At 36.4% G+C, this 22,742-nt stretch overlaps 1 protein-coding gene across 3 annotated transcripts in view; it reads right to left on the bottom strand.

Annotated features, from left to right (window-relative positions):
- The window catches only part of ZDHHC13 (zinc finger DHHC-type containing 13), a 54,007-nt gene that overhangs the window by 4,352 nt on the left and 26,913 nt on the right, over positions 1–22,742 (bottom strand). For all 3 annotated transcript variants that reach the window (XM_003254308.4, XM_003254309.4, XM_030829543.1), the window contains 10 exons: positions 21,537–21,601; positions 20,029–20,191; positions 19,665–19,790; positions 16,425–16,558; positions 13,313–13,413; positions 8,933–9,057; positions 7,997–8,059; positions 7,213–7,306; positions 5,976–6,059; positions 1,789–1,946 (listed from right to left, as the gene is read on the bottom strand). In XM_003254308.4, the coding sequence (XP_003254356.2) occupies positions 1,789–1,946; positions 5,976–6,059; positions 7,213–7,306; positions 7,997–8,059; positions 8,933–9,057; positions 13,313–13,413; positions 16,425–16,558; positions 19,665–19,790; positions 20,029–20,191; positions 21,537–21,601 (1,113 nt within the window). The remainder of the gene's footprint in view (positions 1–1,788; positions 1,947–5,975; positions 6,060–7,212; positions 7,307–7,996; positions 8,060–8,932; positions 9,058–13,312; positions 13,414–16,424; positions 16,559–19,664; positions 19,791–20,028; positions 20,192–21,536; positions 21,602–22,742) is intronic.

Below are 22,742 nucleotides of genomic sequence, written 5' to 3'. Positions count from 1 at the left end.
TAATCCCAGCACTTTGGCAGGCCGAGGCAGGTGGATCACGAGGTCAGGAGTTCGAGAGCAGCCTGGCCAACGTGGTGAAACCCCGTCTCTACTAAAAATACAAAAATTAGTAGTGGTGGGCACCTGTAATCCCAGCTACTTGGGAGGCTGAGGCAAGAGAATCACTTGAAACGGGAAGGCGGAGGTTGCAGCGAGCCGAGATCCCGCCACTGCACTTCAGCATGGGCGAAAGAGCGAAACTCTGGCTCAAAAAATAAATAAATAAATAAGTAAATAAAATCAAATACCTAATGCAGAGGATTAGAGAGATGAAGTAACTGATTCAAGGCCACACAGCTTAGAGTGGGAGAGCTGGGACTGACTCCTTGGTCAGTGTGAGACTAAAGCCCATGCTCCTAACCAACACCTAGACACTCAGCTTGACTTGCTACAGTCAAAGCCACGACTACCCAGAGCACTCAGGAAATGAACGTTTGCAAAGAACTGGATTGTTTGGTTCATTAAGAAAACAGCTTTGTTCTGAATTCTTCCTTTTGGAAATTATCTGAAACTTTGAGTCCATTTTTTGCCTTATTGATCTTTTTCTAAAAAATTAAGGATATTATCATCTCATATACTTGTACTTATTCTAAGATTCCAGAAAAAAAGAAAGATAATTAGAAATGATGTCTCAAAGCATTATAAATACTAGGTATTATAAATGATAATATTAATAATCACAGATGCTAGTATCTATTCTTGCTGCTGGAGTCTATTGAAGTCAGAGTGATAGGAGATTGAGAGGAATGTTCAGAAACCTCAGTTTAGTCGTTAGTCGATATTATTAACTCGATTTCATCCCTAAACATTTTTTTCTTTTTTCTCTTTAATTTCTTTCTTTTTCCCTCCCTTCCTCCTTCTCTTCTTGTTATTATTATCATTATTATTATTTTGAGATTGATTACCACAAAAGTGGAATATACTTTGCTTTGGTTGAGTAATGCTCTAATTATCTGAGGTCTAATTATCAATCAGTAATTGATTCAGACTGATGACCACCTGCTGTCCATTCCACGTGGGCAGGACACAGCAGTAATGAGAATTAGGTTAGGCTCATAGGGGATGGAAGCCAGCAGGGAAGGGACTAAAGCTTTGGAGAAAGCTGAAGGTGACTACTGCCCTGGAGCTTGAACTTTCTAATGGTCATGGCCTTCTCTGAAAATGTAATTACTATGACCATTCGTTAGTGATGTATTTTTCATTTCTTACCACTCTCATCCATTTAAACACTGCATAGTAATAAGGGTAACAAACAGGGTTGGAAAAACTGAGGGAAAACAATCATCTGACGTTTGCATGATGGTTTACAGTTTATACTATGCTTACACACAACATATAATTTAACTGTACAATGGAAAAAGCCCTTGAATGGGACTGTCAGAAGACCTAAGTTTCCAGTTCTGATTTTGCCACACACTGGGTGACCTTGAGCAATTCAATTTACCTTTCTGTACTTCTATCTATAAAATAAAGAGGTCAGATTAGGTAACTCCTAGGTCAAACTCTAATAATTTATTATGCTAACCTTTAAACCATCTTGTGGTTTAATGTAGTAGACAGGTGTTATTATCCTCATTTTACAGACAAAATGCCTAAAATTCAAGTGTGGTTAAATGACATCGCTAGACCCACAGAGTCAGTGACAGAGGTAAAAACAGAATGTACATCTTCTGATTTTAAATTCAAGTCTATCTCACTACAAGTTTTAGAAATTTTACTCAAAGCCATTATAAGAAGAGAAATAAATACCTGAAAGAGTTGATTGAATAATAAAAATGTTGACCATGAGAAATGGAAAGTTGCTAGCATCAAGATATATAAAACCCAAGGGGAACAGGCCACAATCTGATTGAGGTAAGTCCACAATCCATCTTCTTTGAATGTTGTGGCACAATGACTGGACCAATCTGTGAATTCACCAAAAAAAAAAAAAAAAAAAAAAAGGCAATAAACTAGTTATCAGTCTCCAAGAAGATAAAATCACTGCAGTTCTGTATAGGGAGAAGAGAAAGTATGGCACAGATCATGATTCAATTTTAGGATTTCATTTTCCACATGACAGCTCAAAAACTAAAGATGACAAAATGGTGGCTCAATGTTAATTGAGGCTATGATAACACTGTATAAGTAGTTGACAGTAAAGGAACAAAGCAAAAAGGGTCCATAAAATCTTTACTAAAATCAGCATTCAGTATAAGATATACTAGCCTGAAGTTAATTATTTGTTTAGAACATTCCCTATCTTATTCATGTTTATAGCAACTATGGGCCTATTACAGGACTGAATATAAACTCTTACTAACGGTTCAGATGAACAGGCCATTGCTGTGGGCACAAGATATCCCATAAGCACCTAGATGTCATCAGAATACAATCTAATAGCATGCAGGGAGCTGGGCATGGGTATACATCTGCACTGATACCATAACTAAATCTGCAGAGGAAGAAAGGCCAGATGAAGGGACTCACAAGACAGATACTCCTGGGAAAAGAATATAGAGCAAGATTCAGATGGTCACAGCTCAGTTTCTCCCCAGGTGTGCCAATTAAAGAACTTTACTATGGCCTCTCATATTAACCTCCTAATCCATGTAGCTAGGAGCAGCAATAAGGAGAAATATACACAGGAAGCAGGAGAAACAAGGGAACAGATCTTCAAGGTTATGTAAATCCATTGACTTTTACAGGCACCCTGGCCATGCATAAAGGGTGAATTATTTTTAAAAGATAATTCTGTCGATTTGCACCTTGAGGTTTCATAAATGCCTCTGACAATTTGATAGTTTTGGACATTTCCCCAGTGCTGCTCTGAAGAACTCCAGAGACAGGAAGAAAATGAGTCCATGACTTTCCTGTCAACTGTCCACTTAAATCCTAAAAATCTACTTTTTTTTCTCTTTAAGTCTCTGATTCCCAACCATCTTTCATGAATATATGCCAGAAGCATTCTAAGAGCAATCACCACAGAGTAGCAATCAAGGTACAAGTTAAGGCAAATTACACTCTCTCTAGAGCGTCTCATTAGGGCAGCAAAGAAAGATGCATCCCATGCACCTGATATCACAAAAAAGAATATAATTTCCAACAGTAGGTGGAGAAAACAGCTGTTGAGTGGGAAAGAATGTCTATTTTCTTTCAGCTTATGGATTTCTACTGCTCCCTTCTGGGAATTCTTTTGATAATACAGCATGATCTCACACTGAAGTTTTCAGAATACTGGTTTTCAGATTTAATATCAAAGATACGACAGCAAGTTGTCACGTACATTATCTTATGCAATGTAACACTTTAATTTGTGCTAATACATTCTTATTAGCTGGCCAGTGGCTATTGGTAGGGAACTCACATCATTCCAGGTCAATTGTTTTCATCTTTAGATGGCTCTGACAGTTACAGAGTTCTTCCTGATGGTAATCTTTCTTTCTGTAACTTGTAGGATGCTGACACTTTTGGAGTCACTTACTGTCCACCTTGTAAACAGACCTTACAAAGGGTGAAATGGATGGAGGCTGTACAGAAATAGCAGCTATTGGATCACATGAGAAGGAGAGTATAGAGCAGGGCTCCAGTAATACAGCATTAATGGTAAACAAGGGAGGTGGGATGACAGTGAGGCCTCATTAGAGAAATGGAGCACAAGTTCATGTTTTGTCTGTGAAATAACAATAAATGACACAATGCCCTCATTCAGTGTAAAGAAATATTGCTGGAATATAAATGGAATAAAGGTAACAAAATACACTCAGCTAGTTTATACAGTTGTAAGTGAATATAAGGTGGGACTGTTCTTATGAAACAAAATGTAATATGAAAATTGGTTCACAGCCAGAGAAAAAAGACAAAGAGGAGGGAAGAATCAACATGTGTAATAAAAAAAACTAACTTGGAAAGACTGAATGTGATGGAAAATCGCTTCTGTCCTTATCAATACAGTCTTATGCTGGTCACAGATGCCAAACAAAGGTGACTATTTTTAGTGAGGAGAGAGAAGAGAGGAGAGGCAGGAGTGGTGTAAACTCTGGCTCCTCTCCCATAGGATCCAGTCCAAGAGACAAGTTGGTCCATGTGCCAACTTACAAAGGTTTTCCAGGAATATGCTTTACTGTCAGGCCTTGAAAGGCAGCTTTCTCAATAGAACCAAGCGCTGTCCAAAACTCTTTTACTTTTCACACCATAAGACATAACCTAAGAAGTTTTAAAAATCGAATGCTGGCCAGGTGCAGTACTTCATGTTTGTAATCCCAGCACTTTGGGAAGCTGAGTCAGGAGAATCACTTGAGGCCTGGAGCTTGAAACCAGCCTGGGCAACATGGTGAAGATGCCATCTCTACAAAAAATTTAAAAATTAACTGGGCATGGTGACAGGTACCTGTAGTCTCAGCTATTCGGGAGGCCAAGGCAGGAAGATCACTTGAGCACAAAAAGTTATGGCTGCAGTGAGCCATGATTGTGCTGCTGTATTCCAGTCTGGGTGACAGAGTGAGACCCTGTCTCAAAAAATACATTAATAAATAAGCAAAAAACAAACAAATAAAATTAAAATTAATTAAAATAAAAATAGAATGCTCAGGGTTACTGGTGGCCTTTGACAAGAACTGAGCTCAGAGATTACAACCTTCTGACTATTAGACCTATTTAAAATGGTGACAGTTAACAGTTAGCTACAAAAGCATTGCCTAGTGATCAAAGACACCCAAGGCGTCAGGTAGGAAAGGGTCTGACAAGGTAACTGAAGCCCTCCATGCCTATGGCAGGGCAAAAAATAACTCATTACACATAGATACTAGTTAATAATCTCTAAAAATGAAACCCCAAACAAAACAAAATTTGCAATACTTGATATTTCTAGGGAGGGAAACTGGGAGCCTGGGGGGCAAGTGTACAAAGAATTGCCTTTCGAAAACTAACAAAAATTTTATACTAAAGAGACAGAGAGGCACAGAAGAGAGAAAGAGAGGGAAAAAATGTATGTGTATTGGGCTTAGGATGCTAAGGGGAAAATAACTTTCTTAATGTTTTTTGGAATTACTCCAGACTTCAGCTCAAGCAACAAACTAGTACCCTACTGGTAAAGTCTAAGATTTGACCAAGAACGTAACAGGAGGGTGGATGGAAGTGACGCCTCTGTGTTTAGAGCCCAATTCTCCCAAAGCCTTAAAATAAATAAATAATAAATAGTTAAAGTCCAAATAAATAAACTACAAGCACTATAGGTTTTTCCAGTTAGGTAACCTATTTCCAAGGTCTGAAAAACATAATCACGCAATTCTTAAGAGATAGCCAAAATCTTTCTTCCTTCAGTATAAACCCTGTTCTTCTTAGTCAACCACCTCAGAACAGCTGGCTGTCATTCCCTATGTGAGATCCCTATATACTCTTTTAAACTGCTACTGAAAGATTTTTTCCTTCCTCAGGGCTGCAGAATAAGTGATCTAATGTTTTCTTCCAAGTTACTATTTCTAATCTTTTAACTGTTAGTATTCCCATCAGTTCTCAGTTTCAACTTGATACTTACCAAACGGCATGTGCTTTCAGAGGTTTGTTCCTTAATGACTGGACAACTATCCCCCAACCTCTCTACCACCAACCTTTTTTTTTTTTTCCTGTTTTATTCACTTATCACCTCCAGCTTTGTACTTCAGCAGCTGAATTTCCCTCTTCACTGGGGAGCAAATCTGCACTTGCCTTAAATGAATTTCTATTTTTGACCACTTTTCAAATTTATCACATTTTTTTCCTAAAGTACTGAGAACTAACCTCATCTTGTATTTCTTGCAGCTTCCCAGTGCTGAGGGAGTCTCAGAGGCATTTGCTCTGTTTTTATTAGGAGTATGGTTTATAGTCACCCAGCCAGAATGTGATATACAAGGGTTTACAAGGAAAAGTAGAAATGGGTGTAGGTGTACGTGCTTGTTGTAAGAAAAATTTACACTTACAGATGAAAGATCCATATATAATCCAGCCACATACCATGGAAAGGAAAAACAAGAAGAATATGTAATAGTGATGGTTGCCAAAACCTAAAGAAAAAAGAAAAAAAACATACTTAATATTTTCGTTTCTTCTGATTTTCAACATAAGACCGCCTTAACCACTTTCCTGTCAAAAGTCTTCACCAAAGTAAAACAGAAATAAAGCTGTTGCTTTGCTTTTAAGTACCATTAAATCAAACGACACATTTCTGATATGTCACAGTCAACTGTCCACGTTAACTGAACTAATTATTTATTCATTGCTTACTTAAAAGAAGATACTTTTTTGGACTAGAATAAAGTTAACTAAGCAAACACTGCTCTAGGCTGGCCTATCCTGTGATGCAAGGAAGAGAAGCAGGCAGGAATTTGGACAAATCATACCCTGTCTCTTTCTTCCTTCCATGCAACATGTTTGTAAAAGTACAACTTCTGGAATAGAATAAAGTTAACTAAGCAAACACTTTTCTAGGCTGTCTTATCCTGTGATAGAAGGAAGGGAACCAGGCGGGATTTTGGACAAATCATACCCTGTATCTTTCCTCCTTCCATGTAACATGTTTGTAAAAGCACCACCTCTAAATATCAAGGATTGACTTAATCAGGGGGAACACAGAAAACGAATCTGAGGAACAGCAACAAATTTACATGTTGCTACTGGACATGCAAAGAGTGGCAACCCACAATCTGAGAAACTTCTACAGAAGGGAAGAAAGCGGGAAGGGCCAGGCAACTAAGTCTTCTCTTGCACACGCTGCCTTCTCAGTGCTGGAGATGGGAGCATTTCAGTGCTAATGACACAAATACTCCTCAGCTATTACATCATGGTCCGACCTTCTCCTGGAGCAGCAAAACCCGGCAGAAGGAACAACACCCGTTGGAATCAGGAGACCTAGGTTTATGTATTACTAGTTGTGTCACTGTAAGTTAAGTGTTTTAACTTCTCTGATCTAGCGTTTTTACAAGTAACATGGAGATAATAATTTTTCTGTCTACTTCACAGGCCTGTGGCTACCAAACAGAATGATGCATGTGCAAATATTATGTTACCTGTAACATAATAACGATGTATGGGCTCATTGCTATTGGAATACTGGAATACTGAAAATGGAGCCCTAGGATGCCCTTCCACTTTTTCTGTGAGTCATAACTAAACATATGCTTAACTTCATAGTAGTAATTGAAAAATTAAATCTCTCACCTACGCACCGTCCAGTCCACAGGCAATGTTGATCATATCGAGCCACACAGGAGTTGCATACATGGCAATGGAGTGACCTTAATGGCTTCCTTATCTAAGTGGGCAATTAAGAGAGGCCTAAGCAAAAACCATTGTCTCAAAGCGGCAACAAATCGCAAGCAAAATTTTAACTTTAGGTCACAAAGGCATTGGCACAAATCCTAAATAGACCATCAATTCACACAGAGGCTGTGGAATGCCTTATTAGTATTTACTTCCATATGTCTACTTTAATTAGGACATCACTAAGTGGGATCTGAATTCCAGAGCCTGTTCACACTGGCTAAGTGGAAATGAGGCAGTACCACAGAGCAAAATAAGCACAGAACTAAGGGAAGGAAACCCAAGTTCCATTTTTAGCACCACCAATAATTTGGGAGAATTTAATTCCTCCCTTGATTCCTCAATTGCAAAATGAGAGGTTTTCACTAAGTGGTTTCTAAGGTCATTATGAGCCTCTGATTTGACATTAGTTCTAATATATGCTTCATGACAGAGAAAAGCAAATAAAACACACGATGGATAATTCACAGAGAGATGTAACCAGAGACAACTTCAAGAGACTATAAACATCATTCTGCCATATGTTCAAGACAGAAAGCTGTTCAGACAGGAATGTAAAATTAGAAATGGGTAAAAACAAAGGTGTGTAAATATACCATGAAGATCTGACAAATGCTTACAACAGCAACGTTACCAAGAATTTGCTTTCACTATGGAAAAAAATTATATAGAAAAAACTCACAAGACATGATGTACAAAATGTTCTGAAGTCCAGAGAGCCAGTTTCTGCAAGGGTGATGATATTCTGAAAGACATGAAGTTTGACCTATTATCACATTTTATTGGAAAATGTATTATGCACAGTTATACACCATTCTCACAGTTCTCGCTCCAAACTCAAGTAGTTAGAAAAGCAATTTGGAATACTTGCCACCAAATCATTCTGTGCTTGAAATGACGTGACTCTTCAAGGTTGCATTTTCAACCAACAGCTAATAAATTAGGATGCATAAAAATTATACCACCCCACCATTCCTGCCTATCACCTCATCTCTGTGAATGGCAATCATCTCCCAGTTATGATCTGCTAGAGAAAAATAAATATGCACATATACACACACATTAAAAAAGAAAAACCCACCAGTATACATCAAAACTGAAAGTTACAAGCACCAAGGGCTGGGTCTTTCAGGAACACTGGCTTTAGGTAACAAAGACAACATTCTCCAACTTCTAAACATTCATGAGCAACGGGAAACATGCCACGTCATCTGACAACTTCACATTTGAGGAAGAGGAGGGGTATCTGCTCAGCCAATAAGCAGAAGGACTCTCCCTGGTCACTGACTAGTTACTCTCCATTTATTAAGTGGGGAAATGTAAGCTAAATGACCATTATGAAAATGTTATTACAAGGAAGTAGGAGATCATATTCCTAAAAGGAATCACATCTGAAAAAGTCTTGGTGGGGTATTACTTCAACAGAAAATAAAAATATGTGTTAAAACTTTCATATACATAAATGAAAAAACTGTAAGAGTGGAAATCTAATTTTTGCTATATCACCCCACATGTCACGCAGCCATAACAAAAAGCAACACATCTGCATATGTGCATGTAAACTTTCTAAAGTTTACAAACCCTCCTATTAAAAATATCAGTAACAAAGAAATCTCACCACTTTCTTTTCTTCTTCAGAAGCCTTAGTGAAGCCTGGATCAGTTGCCCAAGTCTTATAGAAAAAGTATAGAAAGGCTACTATGCTGAAAATGAAACTGAAATAGAAAGGGGCTCCTGCTAAATGTTAAAGCCAAGTTAAGGAATACACCAAACTTCCTTTAAAAATAATGTAATTATGATGTAAGCAAATTTCATCATTGGTGCCTAAGAACCTCACCTTCCTTATGCACACATGTCCCTGCCCCTAAATCTGTTCCCATCCTACATTCTAGTCCTACTGGAATTTGTTCCTACTTGGCTAATAAATACTGTTTCCTTATTAGTTGAAGCTCATAATAAATACTTGATAGGAATAGTTGCAACTTATGAGGAACATCCTGAAAAGTGACAAACACTCAAGACCAAATAAATTTATCTCTAATGGTGTAATTGTGGCTCTCCTGTGAGCATCTAGAAAAATATTCTTTGATCATTTTAACAAAATCATTCAAAGAAACAACCTTGTTGATTCAGAAATTCCAAATAAAAGTATTTCCCTATATATTAGATACATGTTTGCAGAAAGACACTATTAAAGGTACATAGGGCAAGATCCTTTGTTAAAGAATCACATCATAATTTTTTTATGAAATCTTGATCGACACATGACTCAAAATATATACGTTCAGTTCTCAAAAATATGTTCAGTTTCATAATGCAATGATCCTGCATGCTGAGCTGACTGAATCTTCCGCTCCTATTTTGATTAACTTACAAAACAAATGGCAGGGGAATCATTGGATCCCCACTCTCCAAGTAAAGTGAATTGCACCCTAACACCTCACATAGAAGCTGAAGATGTTCCTTGCTTCGGTGCTCTTGCCTGTGTGGTTCACTGACCTAAAATGTCCCCTACTTCCTCTCATTTTCTTCTAAAACCACACTTTTAGGGTGTCCAAGTCCTAACTGCGATTAAAACCTAACTTATATTTTCCCTCCTTCCTTGGAATCTTTTCTGATTCCCTGGAGAGAATCATTCTCTCCCTTCCCTGAATTTAAGAATGCTTTATCTATGGCACTCAGACTTGGACTACAGTTTATAGACACATAGCCTTCCCAGTAAGCTGGTAACACTTTTGCAGTTAAGTCTCTCAATATGGAGCTAAAATTTGCCTTTCTATAACTTCAACCAACTGATTTTCATTCATTAGATCCTTCAGATCTGCACTGTAGCTGTCTTTTAGACCTAACCTATATAAGCTTATCCCCTCATTTGTTCAATACGTTTTTATTGAGTGCCCATTCTACATAGTGCATTGGCTTCCAAATGATAGACTTCCAGACACTTGAAATTGGAAGACAGTGATCATACCTCCAAGATAAATAGCAACACTGTCCTTATATAACATTTTCCTGGTCATGTTCCTCTGTTCATGCTCCCATTTGTCATTCTCTCTTTTAAAAGGATATAATTCAAAACAGAGCAAACACCAGTGTAGAGGACAGAGAAGCTGCTGCTGTCTTTTGCTTGGACACTCAAATCCTTGTAATACTATGTGAGAATATACTTGCTTTCTTGACAGCTGCATCACTAGCCACACTGAGCATTTAGTCAAAGCTCCTTGTTCCTTTGCACTTGACCAGAAGCTATGTCATAGCTCACCATAACATGCACTTGTACAGCTGATTTTCTGAAACTCAGTATGGGACTTTACATGCATTTATCCCTCTTAAACTTAACTCAGTTAGTTACAGCCAATATCACAAATGTAATATTCAGTGATTCACCATTTCTCTCCTGAGTTTGAATTTTACCTTCAAACTCATCAATAAGGTTCTATTTTATTGTACTCAATCCCCCCTCATACAAGCCACAGACATTACTTGCTGAACTTATAAAAGGTACCAAAAGAAACTGATCATCTGAGAAGCCAATCTAGAATTGCCCTTGAAATTAGTTTAAACATGCAGCCTTCCACATCAATTTTATTCATAAGAATAATTAATAATAAAATATTAGGTATATTTATAGAATGCCAATTTTGCTATGGGGACTGTGGTGAGCACTTTGTAGTAATCCTTGCAGCCACACAATGAGCTTGTTTCTGTTATCTCCAATTTACAGAAAAATTAAGGCTTGGTGAAATTATGTACCTTGCCCCAATGGTGCATAACTAGTCTGAAAAGAGCTAAAACTCAAAATCGTTTTGTCTTCTTCCATAGTGCCCCAGAATGTCTTCCCCTAGTAGGCCAGTATCTGTGGAAGCAGATGCCCTTATTCAATCCAGACGGCAGCCTGAGACAAAGCTAGCCTAAACCCAGGGCGGCATCTCAGTTCATCCACAAGGCAGTTCCAAGATTTAAAATTTAGTTTGAAGAACATTGTTCTGATGGTGAAGTATGCCACCTACTGATTTATATGCCCTCACAAGTAGCAGGGTCATATGGTTGCCTAGAACAAACGGCTTTAGGTTGTACAAGCAAATAAAATCATCCATCTTGTTGATTCCAACATCTTAAGATTCTGTCTAGCTATGGAAATCAGTTCTCTTTTGTTAATTTTAATCACAGCCCATTTAATTCTTTCACGACCCACTAATGAATAGCAGTCTGAGATTAAAACAAAAACAAACAAAAAAAACTCATCCAAGGAATAGGATTATTACTTAAGGATCAGGGCCCAGGACCAAGTCCAGCTTAGGGGTGTGTTGTTCTCTTAGTGTTGGCCAAGTCTTGTCACCTAGAGGGGTTACTTGGGCTGTAACCATTTATGACTTTGATTCTACAAATTTGAAATAATTCAATATTTGTGCAAAATCTGGCATGTTTCTCAAATTTTAAAAATTTATCAAAAAAACACATTTTTAAAATTGTTTTATTCCACTGCCATATGGATTGGTAAACAAAAATATCAGCTATCTTTCCTTCCTCAGTATCATGTCAATTACCCCAGAATTTATGAGCGTTAGGTCCTCTGCAAGTGATTTTCTTGTATCCTGTGCTCTTATTTGATGCACTCATGACTACTTATAAAATCATGTATTTTTCTATCACAATAATAATATCATCCAAGTTTTCATTAAGTGGTGGTAATAAGGCTAGTGCTTAAAAAACTGCCACCAAATCAGTAATTATGAGACAAAGAAGAGATAATAAAATCTTCTGAAAAAAGCCAAATGGCCCCCATGTATGCTGTGCCATTCATTTAAAGAAATCTGAAAAATTAAATTAGAGATAATGCTCTGAAATAAAAAGCAGCATAAAGGAAAAACATGCTATAATGGATGTAGACATATGTACTTTGAGAACTCATATGGCCATCTCATTTCACATTTATTCCTATGGAAAAATATTCTTGAATTCAGTTTATGCATGTCTCCCATAAACATTCTGTTCTTTCTCACCGGAAATGCTATTACCAGAAAGAGAAGTAATGTGGAAGTTTAAATGAATACACTAAAAGGTATATTTCTATCTACAACATTCCTTCTCCTACTCCATAAGCAAAGCAAGGCCATCAGGGCTTCCCAGGGTCCTTGGAAGGGGAGAAGGGAGTCCGGCAAGAGGTGAGAAGATTGAAAATGCCTTCCACCTACCTGAAGTCATAAATAGTTAGAGCCCAAGTAACCCCTCTCCCCATTTCTAGGTAACAGGACTTGGCCAACACTAAGAGAACAACACACCCCTAAGCTGGACTTGGTCCTGGGCCCTGATCCTTAAGTAATAAACCTATTCCTTGGATGAGTATTTTTTTTGTTTGTTTTTGTTTTAATCTCAGGCTGCTATTCATTAGCAGGTCATGAAAGAATTAAATGGGCCATGATTAAAATTTTTTAAAAAGGAAATGGGATGAAATAACACCATAGGGTAAAGCATACATTAGGAATACAGTCTTTGTTTTACATATATGTTGAGTGGCAAAGTAAATTTATTTTCACCGTGGATTGAGAATCATTGCCTTAGATAATACCACTAACACTTACCATTACTGAGGAAGCCATATTTTCCCCAATATCCCTTTCATGCAGTCCGTCTTAGCACTCAGAAAATGTATTAATTAACTGTAACTGCTGACCAAATTATGAGAACCATCTGACCTTGAAGGAATCTCAAGACAATCCAACAAATTATGGTACAAGTAAAACAATAATACATTCTACTGTTCCCCTCCTATGAGTAATAAATACTAGATACTTACTGTTTCCATAATGTACTCCGAGACTACTTTTAGAATCAAGTACATTTTCAACATTAAACATCTTCATCCAGAACCATTAAATGAATGCAAATATAAGTTGCATTCCCTGGGCCTTTTCCAATACCTAAATTCCTAACAATAACATTACTCTTTTTTAAAGGCAAAATGAAATATGCATCAAAATTGATGCTTAAAGGATATCAGGAAAAAATAAGATGAACCAAGTCATAAATATCCAAAAAACGGAACTTAGCAGAAAGGCTGTTGGTAAGTATACAAGGTTCTTATACCCAACCAAGAACCTAAAAGAAAAAAGATAAATATAAGTTATTAGTATGACTTGTATGAATTTTAGTTCTAAATTTCCCTAAATAATAATGGTAGTAATAATAATACCAGCAGCAACAGTAATAACTTTCACATACTGAGTGCTTACTATGTGTCACTTTTCATGTGGTAATAGAGTTATGCAATATGATCCCCCCATTTCACACACGAGAAAACTAAAGCACAACGACTCTCAAGAAGTGTATGTTCTAGTTCTTCTAACCAACTCATACAATATTTAATTCACAACAATTTAATATATGTTTTCAATGAATCTTGTATTTCTACTGAGATATATATTTTTATTTCTTTTTTGGCATGTATTTTTAAATACACTATAATGCAAAAATTTATATACTTAGAGATTCACCTTTACATTTAGCAAGCTTTCTTCCAGAGACTAAAATGATATTTGTTAAGCATACAGATGCACACGACCTTAAGCACATTCATCCTATAATCAGCCTGAGAAGTAGACACTTCATATAAGAAGACGCACAAAGGCTAAAAATGATACCAGTATTCAGAACACTAACAATCTCACTTGGGTCACAGGCAACTTGAGGTTCACATATAATTTATCCAAAATACTGCAGTTTCAAAAGAAAATGTCTTTTACACCAAATACTCACCACAGTCATCTTATGCATGAATATAGTTTACCTGAATATATTTTAAAATTTATTCCAGGAAAAAACAATGGTTAACAGTAGGTATGAAGGGTTAAGAAAAATTAGCTACCAGGATCATAACCATAATAACGATAAGTTCATATTTGAGAAGAACTAAAGAGTCCAAACTTTAGATGCTCAACATGCTGCCAAAATAGGCCAGAGGAAACCCTTGCAACCTCCAGGGTATGGTCTGTCGGAGATCTTGCAGCAAAAAATGCATTTGACCAATTAGGTAATGCAATGAACTACTAATTTACAAGAGCCTGCTACCACTACATGTCCACTCCTGACAGGTGTCAGGTTAACAGCCCAGATCAATAAGCAACTGCCCTGTAATAATAATAGTTTACAGTTGCTTTCCTCCATGAAATTGGGACCCTATAGAGGAATACAAGAAATAAAGGATGTATGAATAAAGTTGTCATATGCATTTGACTCACATTTGAATTGTGTCCATTTTTATAATGTAGGCTTCAACTACATTAAACAAACAACCAAACACAATCTCAAATGTTCCTATCCTAGGGGAGTAGATATTACCAGCCCTTGCTTCCTCTCTGAAAAAGGAGTGATGACTCTGATCCCTACTGATTTGGCTTAAAATTTATTTAAAGCCCAAGTTAATCCAATTAGTGGAAAGTGAATAAATATCTCTAAGTTACAAGTTGTCTGAATAGCAGACAATTTTAGGCATTTTGCTATTTTTCAGAAATTTGAGTTTTCACATTACATTTAAATTCTAATTCATTCCCAGCCAATTGTCCTGCTCTTGGGTGATACAGTAGTAAGATTCCTCTAATACTTCATTTGCTCTTATGACAAAAGTAGGACATGCTTATGCCAGAGAATGCTGGCAAGCGACAGAAAGACAGAGGAATACTCGTAATCATAATCTGCAAAGAGCAACCCTGTATTTCCTTTTAGATTCTTTTCTATGGATCATCATCATTACATTTTTCTTTCATTCAGTGAATGAAAATGTTTAAGAGCAGAGACAAGTTTCCTGCTTTTATGGGCTTTACATTGCAGGAAAGTGATTAAGTGCTACAAGAAAATAAAACAGGGATGAAGCAGCATCAGTCAGGGACGGCCTCACTAAGCAGGTGACAGCTGAACTGAGGCCCGAATGACATATCCAACTATGAAAAGATAAGGTGTCACAACACTTCAGACAGAGACCCAAGCAAGGGCCAAGGCCCCAGGTGGGAATGAGCCTGATGTGTGAGAAAGAAGGTACAGTGCAGTGAGGAGAAGGGGAAGAGAGGAAGTCGCTGGGGAGGGAATGAATCACATAATATCCCATAGGCAAGGAGTCTGGATTTTGTTCTGAGTACAAGAAAAAGTTACTAGAGGGCTTTAAGCAGGGAGAAAAGAAAGAACGTATCTGCTTTTTAAAAGACTCCCTTGATTGCTAAGTGGGGGTAAACTCTAGGGAGATAAGAAGTCAGGAGACCAGTGAGGAGACTTGGTCTAGGATGAGAGTTGTGGAGATGGAGAGAGGCAGGTAGGGAACACTTGGTAATGGGTTGGACATGGGAGGTGAGGAGAGGATGACAGTAATCCAAGCGTGACACCCATATTCATTTGAGGAACTGGATGCCATTTTATTGAGAAAGGAAAGAGAGAAGAAGAGATGGGGGGTGATATGATTATTGAGTACTATGTGTCAGCTATAGTTCTATGTGTTTACATGTGTTAACCATGAGGCAGGCATTATCACAACAGTTAACCCTCATTTTATAGCAACTTGTTCAACGTCAGACTGTCACGTGGTAAAGCTTGACTTGAATTCAAGCAGTCTGACTCTTAACCATTAACTATATATAATCATGTATAAATACTGTCCTAAAAATAAAACCATGCCGTATTTACTATTTTATAACCTCTCACAATTTAACTCAACTAAAAATGACTGACAGCAAAAATAACTAGCTTAAAATAAATTTAGAAAAAGGAAACAATTTCTGAAAAATGAGCAAAAATGCTTCAAGATGATTACAAAATCTTGAATAATTATGAAATGATTACAAAAATCTCTCCATCATTCACCAAAAATAACAATTAAAACATGACCCAGCATATTTATTTTCCACCAATTGTCTAGTCTACCAAGTTACTGGGTTGAGCAATTTGCTTTCAGCCAAATAATATGCTACCAGAGCCCTTTCCTTCCATCCACCCTCAGGATGCTGTTATATGGTAAGTAATATTTACAGCAGGATAAAAATCTGTGACTCCAGCTAATCAACAACAGAAGTAGGAAATAAAATCAGAAACACAATAACCAGCCTTGCAAAAATTAACATACACACCTTGGAAACAAAGATGTCAGAAAAAACAATGCTACTAGAAGACATCCTTTTAAAAGCCAAGAATCTGAATTGAAGTCCAATATGTATCCAACAGCCCACATGGTAATCACAGAAAGCATCAGCAGCAGGAAGAGCTATGAAGAGATTCAGAATTTTAGAACTTTATGGATTTCACCTCTTAAGTATCTAATAATAGTGCAATATAAGAACTACTTCCAAAGGGTATAATAACAATTAATACAACAACAAAACTAACACAAAGTTTTCCTCTAAAATTGCTGATTGATACATTTGAGGTTTGAGAGATTGTACATCTTGGAAACAATCTTTTTTTTTTTTTTTTTTTTTTGAGATGAAGTTTCATTCTTGTTGCCCAGGCTGGAGCACAATGGTGCAATCTCGGCTCACTGCAACCTCTGTCTCCCGGGTTCAAGTGATTATCCTGGCTCAGCCTCCCAAGTAGCTGGGATTACAGGCACCCACCACCATGCCTGGCTAATTTTTGTATATTTAGTAGAGACAGTGTTTCACCATGTTGACCAGGCTGGTCTTGAACTTCTGACCTCAGGCGATCCACCTGCCTCGACCTCCCAAAGTGGGAAACAATCTTTTAAAAGCCCTACATTTTATAAAATGTTGCTTAAACATATTTTGTTTTGCTTTTCTTCTCTGCAAGAAGTGGTGGTCTTTTAGAAAACTGTTAATGAAAGCTAAGATTTTTCAAAATAACTTCTTGCAAACAGTATTCTGTATTGGAAAGCACAAAGCAAGCTCAAGGGACTACGTAGAAATTAATACAAAAGACTCAATGAGGGAACTATAAGAGCTCCAACCTGGGCACTGCACCATGCCATCCCTAATGCAGAAGGTCAGATGCAATAGGTCTGCAGAAAAGATGAGCTATGTTTGGAGAACGTAGAATTTTAAACGCCTATGGACATCTAGGAGACATCCAGCAAGCAGTCAAAAGTAGGTCTAGCATTCTGGAAGACTTAAAATTTATCAGTACATAGGTGGTAAAGCCATGAGTGAATAACATCCCAAAGACTGTGTGCAGGTAGAAAGGGGGCAGAATCTTAGCCAAAACAAACACTTGAGGGGAAAAAAGCAAAGTCACCAAAAATAACCAAGAACAACTGCCCAGAAAGGCAGGATGAGAACCGGCAGAAAGAAAGGTTTCAGGGAATCCAGGGAAGAGAGTTTCGAGAAGGGGGATGTTCTCAGTGTCAAATGTCACATGGAGATCAAAGATTGAAATATGTCCTCATGATGCTACTAATTCAGGTTTATTTTGGCAAAGTTAAAAGAATGAAACTTCTGTGAAACAAAAGTCTGACTGAATTGAAGCTGGGCCCCATGTTTGTGCAATGCAGTCTTTAATGACAAGATATGAAACCTTGAAAGCAAGCAGGGCTTCCTTCTTTCTTCTTCCATTTTCACCTCTCTAAGCCGTATCTAGGAGTGGGTAATTTCAAATGACATTAAATCTTTAAAATGCTTCCAATTCCAATTGGCATGATGACACAAAATGGGCTAGTTTAGATTTTTTTAATGTAAATTTAGAATCTCCTAGCAACATAATCTCAGAACAGAGATAAGAATTAAATATGGATCTCAAAATTCTAAATCCTAGATATAACACTCTTACAGACATGCTGCCCTATTCATTCAACAAATACTTGAGGGCATATTATATGCAAGGTACTATTCTAGGCACTTGGGACACATCAATGAATTTAAGATCTTTTTCTCACTTAAATTCTAGCTGGGGAAGATAGACAAATAAATATACTAAGTGAATTTTATAGATATAAAAACCTGGATGACAAAGGGCCTTATAGGCCATCATAAAGACTTTGCTTTAACTCTGGGAGAAATGAGGAGACATCATAGGAATGTGAGGTGATAAGTGACATGACCTGACTTACATTTTAGGAGATTCATCTGCTGAACCAACAGTGGTAGAGTGGTAAGAAGGGGTCAGATTCTGGATATAAACTGAAGGCTGAACTAGTTAACCCATCTTTCTAATGGACTGCATATGTGGTATGACAAAAAAAAAAGGCAAAGACAGAGGAATGCTGGGGTTACCAGCTACTGAGATGAAGAAGGCTTGGCTTAGCCAGGGGAAGGGTGGGGAGGGTATCAGGAGATGCCTATTAGACATCAAAGCGGATGAGTCAAGTAGGTAACTGGATATATGAGTATGGAAAGGTCTAGACTAGAGAGACAAATATGGGAGTTATCAACATATAGATGGCATTTAGGGAATGAATAGACAGCAAAGAAGTTCAATAACAAAGTCCTGGGGCACCCTACCAACAAGAGATAGGGGAGAAGTGGAGGAGTTGGCAAAGGAGAATGAGGAGTAACCACTATTTCTTTCTCTCCCCACTCCACATGCCTAACGCAAAAGCAGTGTAGCATTCATAATGATCCTCTACATAAGAATATGGTGTCTGTTAATTTAGAATCACTCTGAAAGTACAATTACTAATTATTATTAATAAGATGATGGTATCATATTTGAAAACACTAGAAACAGTGGAATCAATCCAATATTCCATTTTAACAATTTAAATAGTATTCACTTCTATGACTTAGATTTTCTTAGCCATTCATGAGAATAAGCTGAAGTTTCTAACGTTTTCCATTATTCAGTTCATTTTAAAGTTTAGAGCAACACCACTCAAGAATTGCTAAGCTAAAAAAACAAATAAAATTTGGATTTCATCTCTCAAAATTCCAGTGTTTTCTTTTATGAAGTGACATCATATGCCTAAAGTTTTCAACACTATCATTTTTAAAGTCCTCATGATTCTAAGGAAACATTGTAAATGTTATTATTTTCTTTTCAAGAAATAAAATTTTAGTAAGGAATAAACTATTCCTACAAGCTTCTATAAAACTCCTTGCAACAAGGTGTTTTTCCCATTGTGTCTCTAAAAATCAAAACCTTTTGCATTTCAATACGTTCATTAAATAAATGTGGAAGTACACAATAATAGTCATAAGGTAACAAGCAGTTTTAGAGCATCTAGTTGAGGGCCAACAATAAATAGTCAATGAAAGCGCCAAATTTCCAACTTTGGGTAATATAGGATGTGGGGGAAAGATACAGTCAGAAGATATAATGTAGCAAAAAACCAACTCTCTGGTTTCCTCTGATACCTTAATAAACAAAACCAAATGAACAAAAAAAGTCATCTATCCCATAGAAAAGACCCCATATGAAAATACCTCGCATTTCTGCAGCCACCTCCAAAGTCTGAACTTTTGGTTGGCTCTCATTTTGGCTTCTGTTTTTAGCATATGAATAATGAGCTGATTTTTGTTCTGTAGAGCCATATCAAGAGGTGTTTCTCCCTTAAAAAAGAGTGGGGTAAAAAGTTTAAAAGCATTTTTAATATATTATGAGTGCTAAACTTTTTTTAAACACACCAGAATCATAGACTCAACACATTATTCCAAGGATAGCCAGCTATTATAATTTATATCTATCTTGGGGTAACTGAAAACAAATATATAGCTTATCTTTACGTTAATTTATCAATCTTCTAACTCAAGATATAATAAACTAAGGGAGATAAATACCTGGCCATACCTTAACATTCTGGATATCCAGGCTAGAACCAGCTTCCAAAAGCTTATCAACTGCATTAACATTTCCTGCTGCAACTGCCCAGTGAAGTGGAGTGTTTTGGTGTATTTTATCAACCACATTGAGAGAAGGATTAAACTTTAAAAGAAATCCAGTTGGTTCTGGCCTGTCTCAAAACAATAAAATACCAAGAGGCATTAACAGAGATGATGACTTAAGGAGTAAATGCAAATTATGAATCTTTTAAGATAATGCCATCAATTAACCATTCAGTTAAGTATTCAGAACTGAGAAACTTCTTTGTACTGAGTTCTATTCTAGGTACTAATAGGAGATTTAAAAAAAAATGACGACCTGCTATATAATTTTAACAATGCAGTGGAATAACTGCTTTTGTTTTTCAAACTTTTCCTTTCATATTGTTGTTCTATTGGCTAACACTTTTCTTTGAATATAGATTTTTTAGCCAATATTAAATGCTATGCTATTTATTCAATTAAAGACTAAATATGTCTTAGTTGAGGAGCTAACTTCATACTCTCCATCAAATCAACTGTTAAACAAAGCAGGTATAAATTATGTCCTAAAATAGTTGTATATCTTAGAAAGTTATGGACTAGAAGACAGAATTCAGTAAAATATTTTTACTTTACCAATACCTTTCCTTCCTTCATGACCACTAAAGAGATTCCTTTAATAAAACAATATTCTACTTTATTTATTCCATCAATATGTTTATAGAGATTATACCTGACTTCAGATTTACCAGCAAAGAGAAAATGCTTTTTAATAAAATTTTACCTCCAGTCCTATCATTCCATGAACAAAAAGGAAATAGCATTAGAACTAACACAGTTCCTGGAAAAGAAGTCCTAAGTACAAGCAAAATCAGAGATTCAATACAACATAGAAACAAACTGCTAAAGTGAGAACTGTCACAAGTATCTGCTTAGATAAATACCAGAAGTTGAACTATACAGTGGTCATTAATCATGTGTTTATAGAAATAAATACATAGAAAAAGTTAAAATATGTAAGTGCCTGATCTGAACATACAGACTCTTTTCAGTTAATGATATTTGCAAAGTAGTCAAGAATGATGTCAGAGAATCTCAAAATTTAATATTTTCCAGAAAGCAGATTTATCACTTAGATTTCAAATTATGAGAACATTTAAAATTATAGCCATTTTTTTAAAGCCGAAGGAAGAAATACAAGTCATGTTAACAAGTATATTTCAAGGTATATCTACTTGTTAGGTAAGGAAATTTTTTTCTTATTAGTAGCTTTCAAACTTTTTGCCAAAGCTATCAGAAAAGAGAAAATGTATTTCAAGGCTGCTTTTCTAACTATAACTACCTTAAAAGTCGATTATCACAGTCTCAGTGTGGAAAATCTTATTTTCTTCAATGTACTATCATCTCACATAGACAGAGATACTTAAAATTACATACACAGAAAAGAAATAGTTGGGACCAAGAATCAGATTGAGGAGATTAAATTAAACTCACCCAATTACTTTGTGAGCTGATAACATGAGAGGTGTCTGCCCATTTACATCTGTCATATTCACACTCTATTCAAAAAGAAGACAATTAGCATAACTGTAAATACACTCAAAAGTCTATTTGTTCTCTTAATAGAAATATCTCTTTAATACATTCAATACTACCATTATTTCTACATAAAAGGCTCAAATATCATTAGATAAAAAGAATGTTCTGCTCACTTCCATAGGGTAAAAATCCATGGATTTCCACAAAATATTTTTAAAAAGAAAATCTGAATATATAATGTAAAGTGTTATATGATGTGAACACAGCTAAGGGAAAGAGTAAAATGTTGATAGCTACCATCAAATACAAGAGATGGTAGAGACCTTAAAAGTCACCTAGTTGAGACCTTAGTTGGCACATTAATTCGCATTATCATTTCTTATACAAAGGCATTCAGTATCTACTCAAACACTTCCAGTAAATAGTGAACTCCCTATCTTCTGAGGCAACTTGTCTTTCTGGACTTATCATATTAAGTTTTAAATAGTAAAATATGAAAATTTCCTTTCTATTTTCTGGAACACAGAAAAAAAAGGAAATCATATTTCCATGAGGATATAATCCTTTTAATAAGACAGGTCTAGGTTTAAGGTATACAGCAATGGTTTCAGCTAAGCCAAAGAAAAACAGTTTCAGCTTCTGAAGATTCTTATGGACCTTGGGGGAACAGGACTTGGAGAGGCACCCAAAGAGAAGCAGACAGGACTCTTCCTCATATATTTATATTTTTCCAACAATGAAACCTAGGAGGTTATAATTCTACTTCAATCAGCTAAGTCTGAGAGAAAGTGCTTATTTAAAGGGAGCACAATCATTCCAACAGCATTTGTGCCAACACGTTTTCATGCCTTTTACAGGCAAGTCTGCTAATACATAAACTACTTTGCTACCAGAAAACATATTCCAGGCGAGTATAATTGACAGTGAAACTTACAATAACCTATAATTTAACATGTGCCTCTCAAGGCAAGTCAATTTTCATGGAATTACTTTAGAGAACAATAAGAAACATACATTCAAATTGGCCTCCCATTTGGGCTCAAATAATGAAAGCAAATGATGGGTTAATTTAGTGATTTGACTACCATTTTTGTATTCAACTAGAAGAAAAATACAGGCTTTGAAGTCATGTTTTTGAGAAACTGCAAATTACTGGGTTCA

Source organism: Nomascus leucogenys, chromosome 15 (assembly GCF_006542625.1).
Source record: "Nomascus leucogenys isolate Asia chromosome 15, Asia_NLE_v1, whole genome shotgun sequence".
NCBI lineage: Eukaryota > Metazoa > Chordata > Mammalia > Primates > Hylobatidae > Nomascus > Nomascus leucogenys.
Note: the sequence above shows the minus strand (reverse complement) of the source record. Positions and strands in the feature narration are given on the sequence as shown.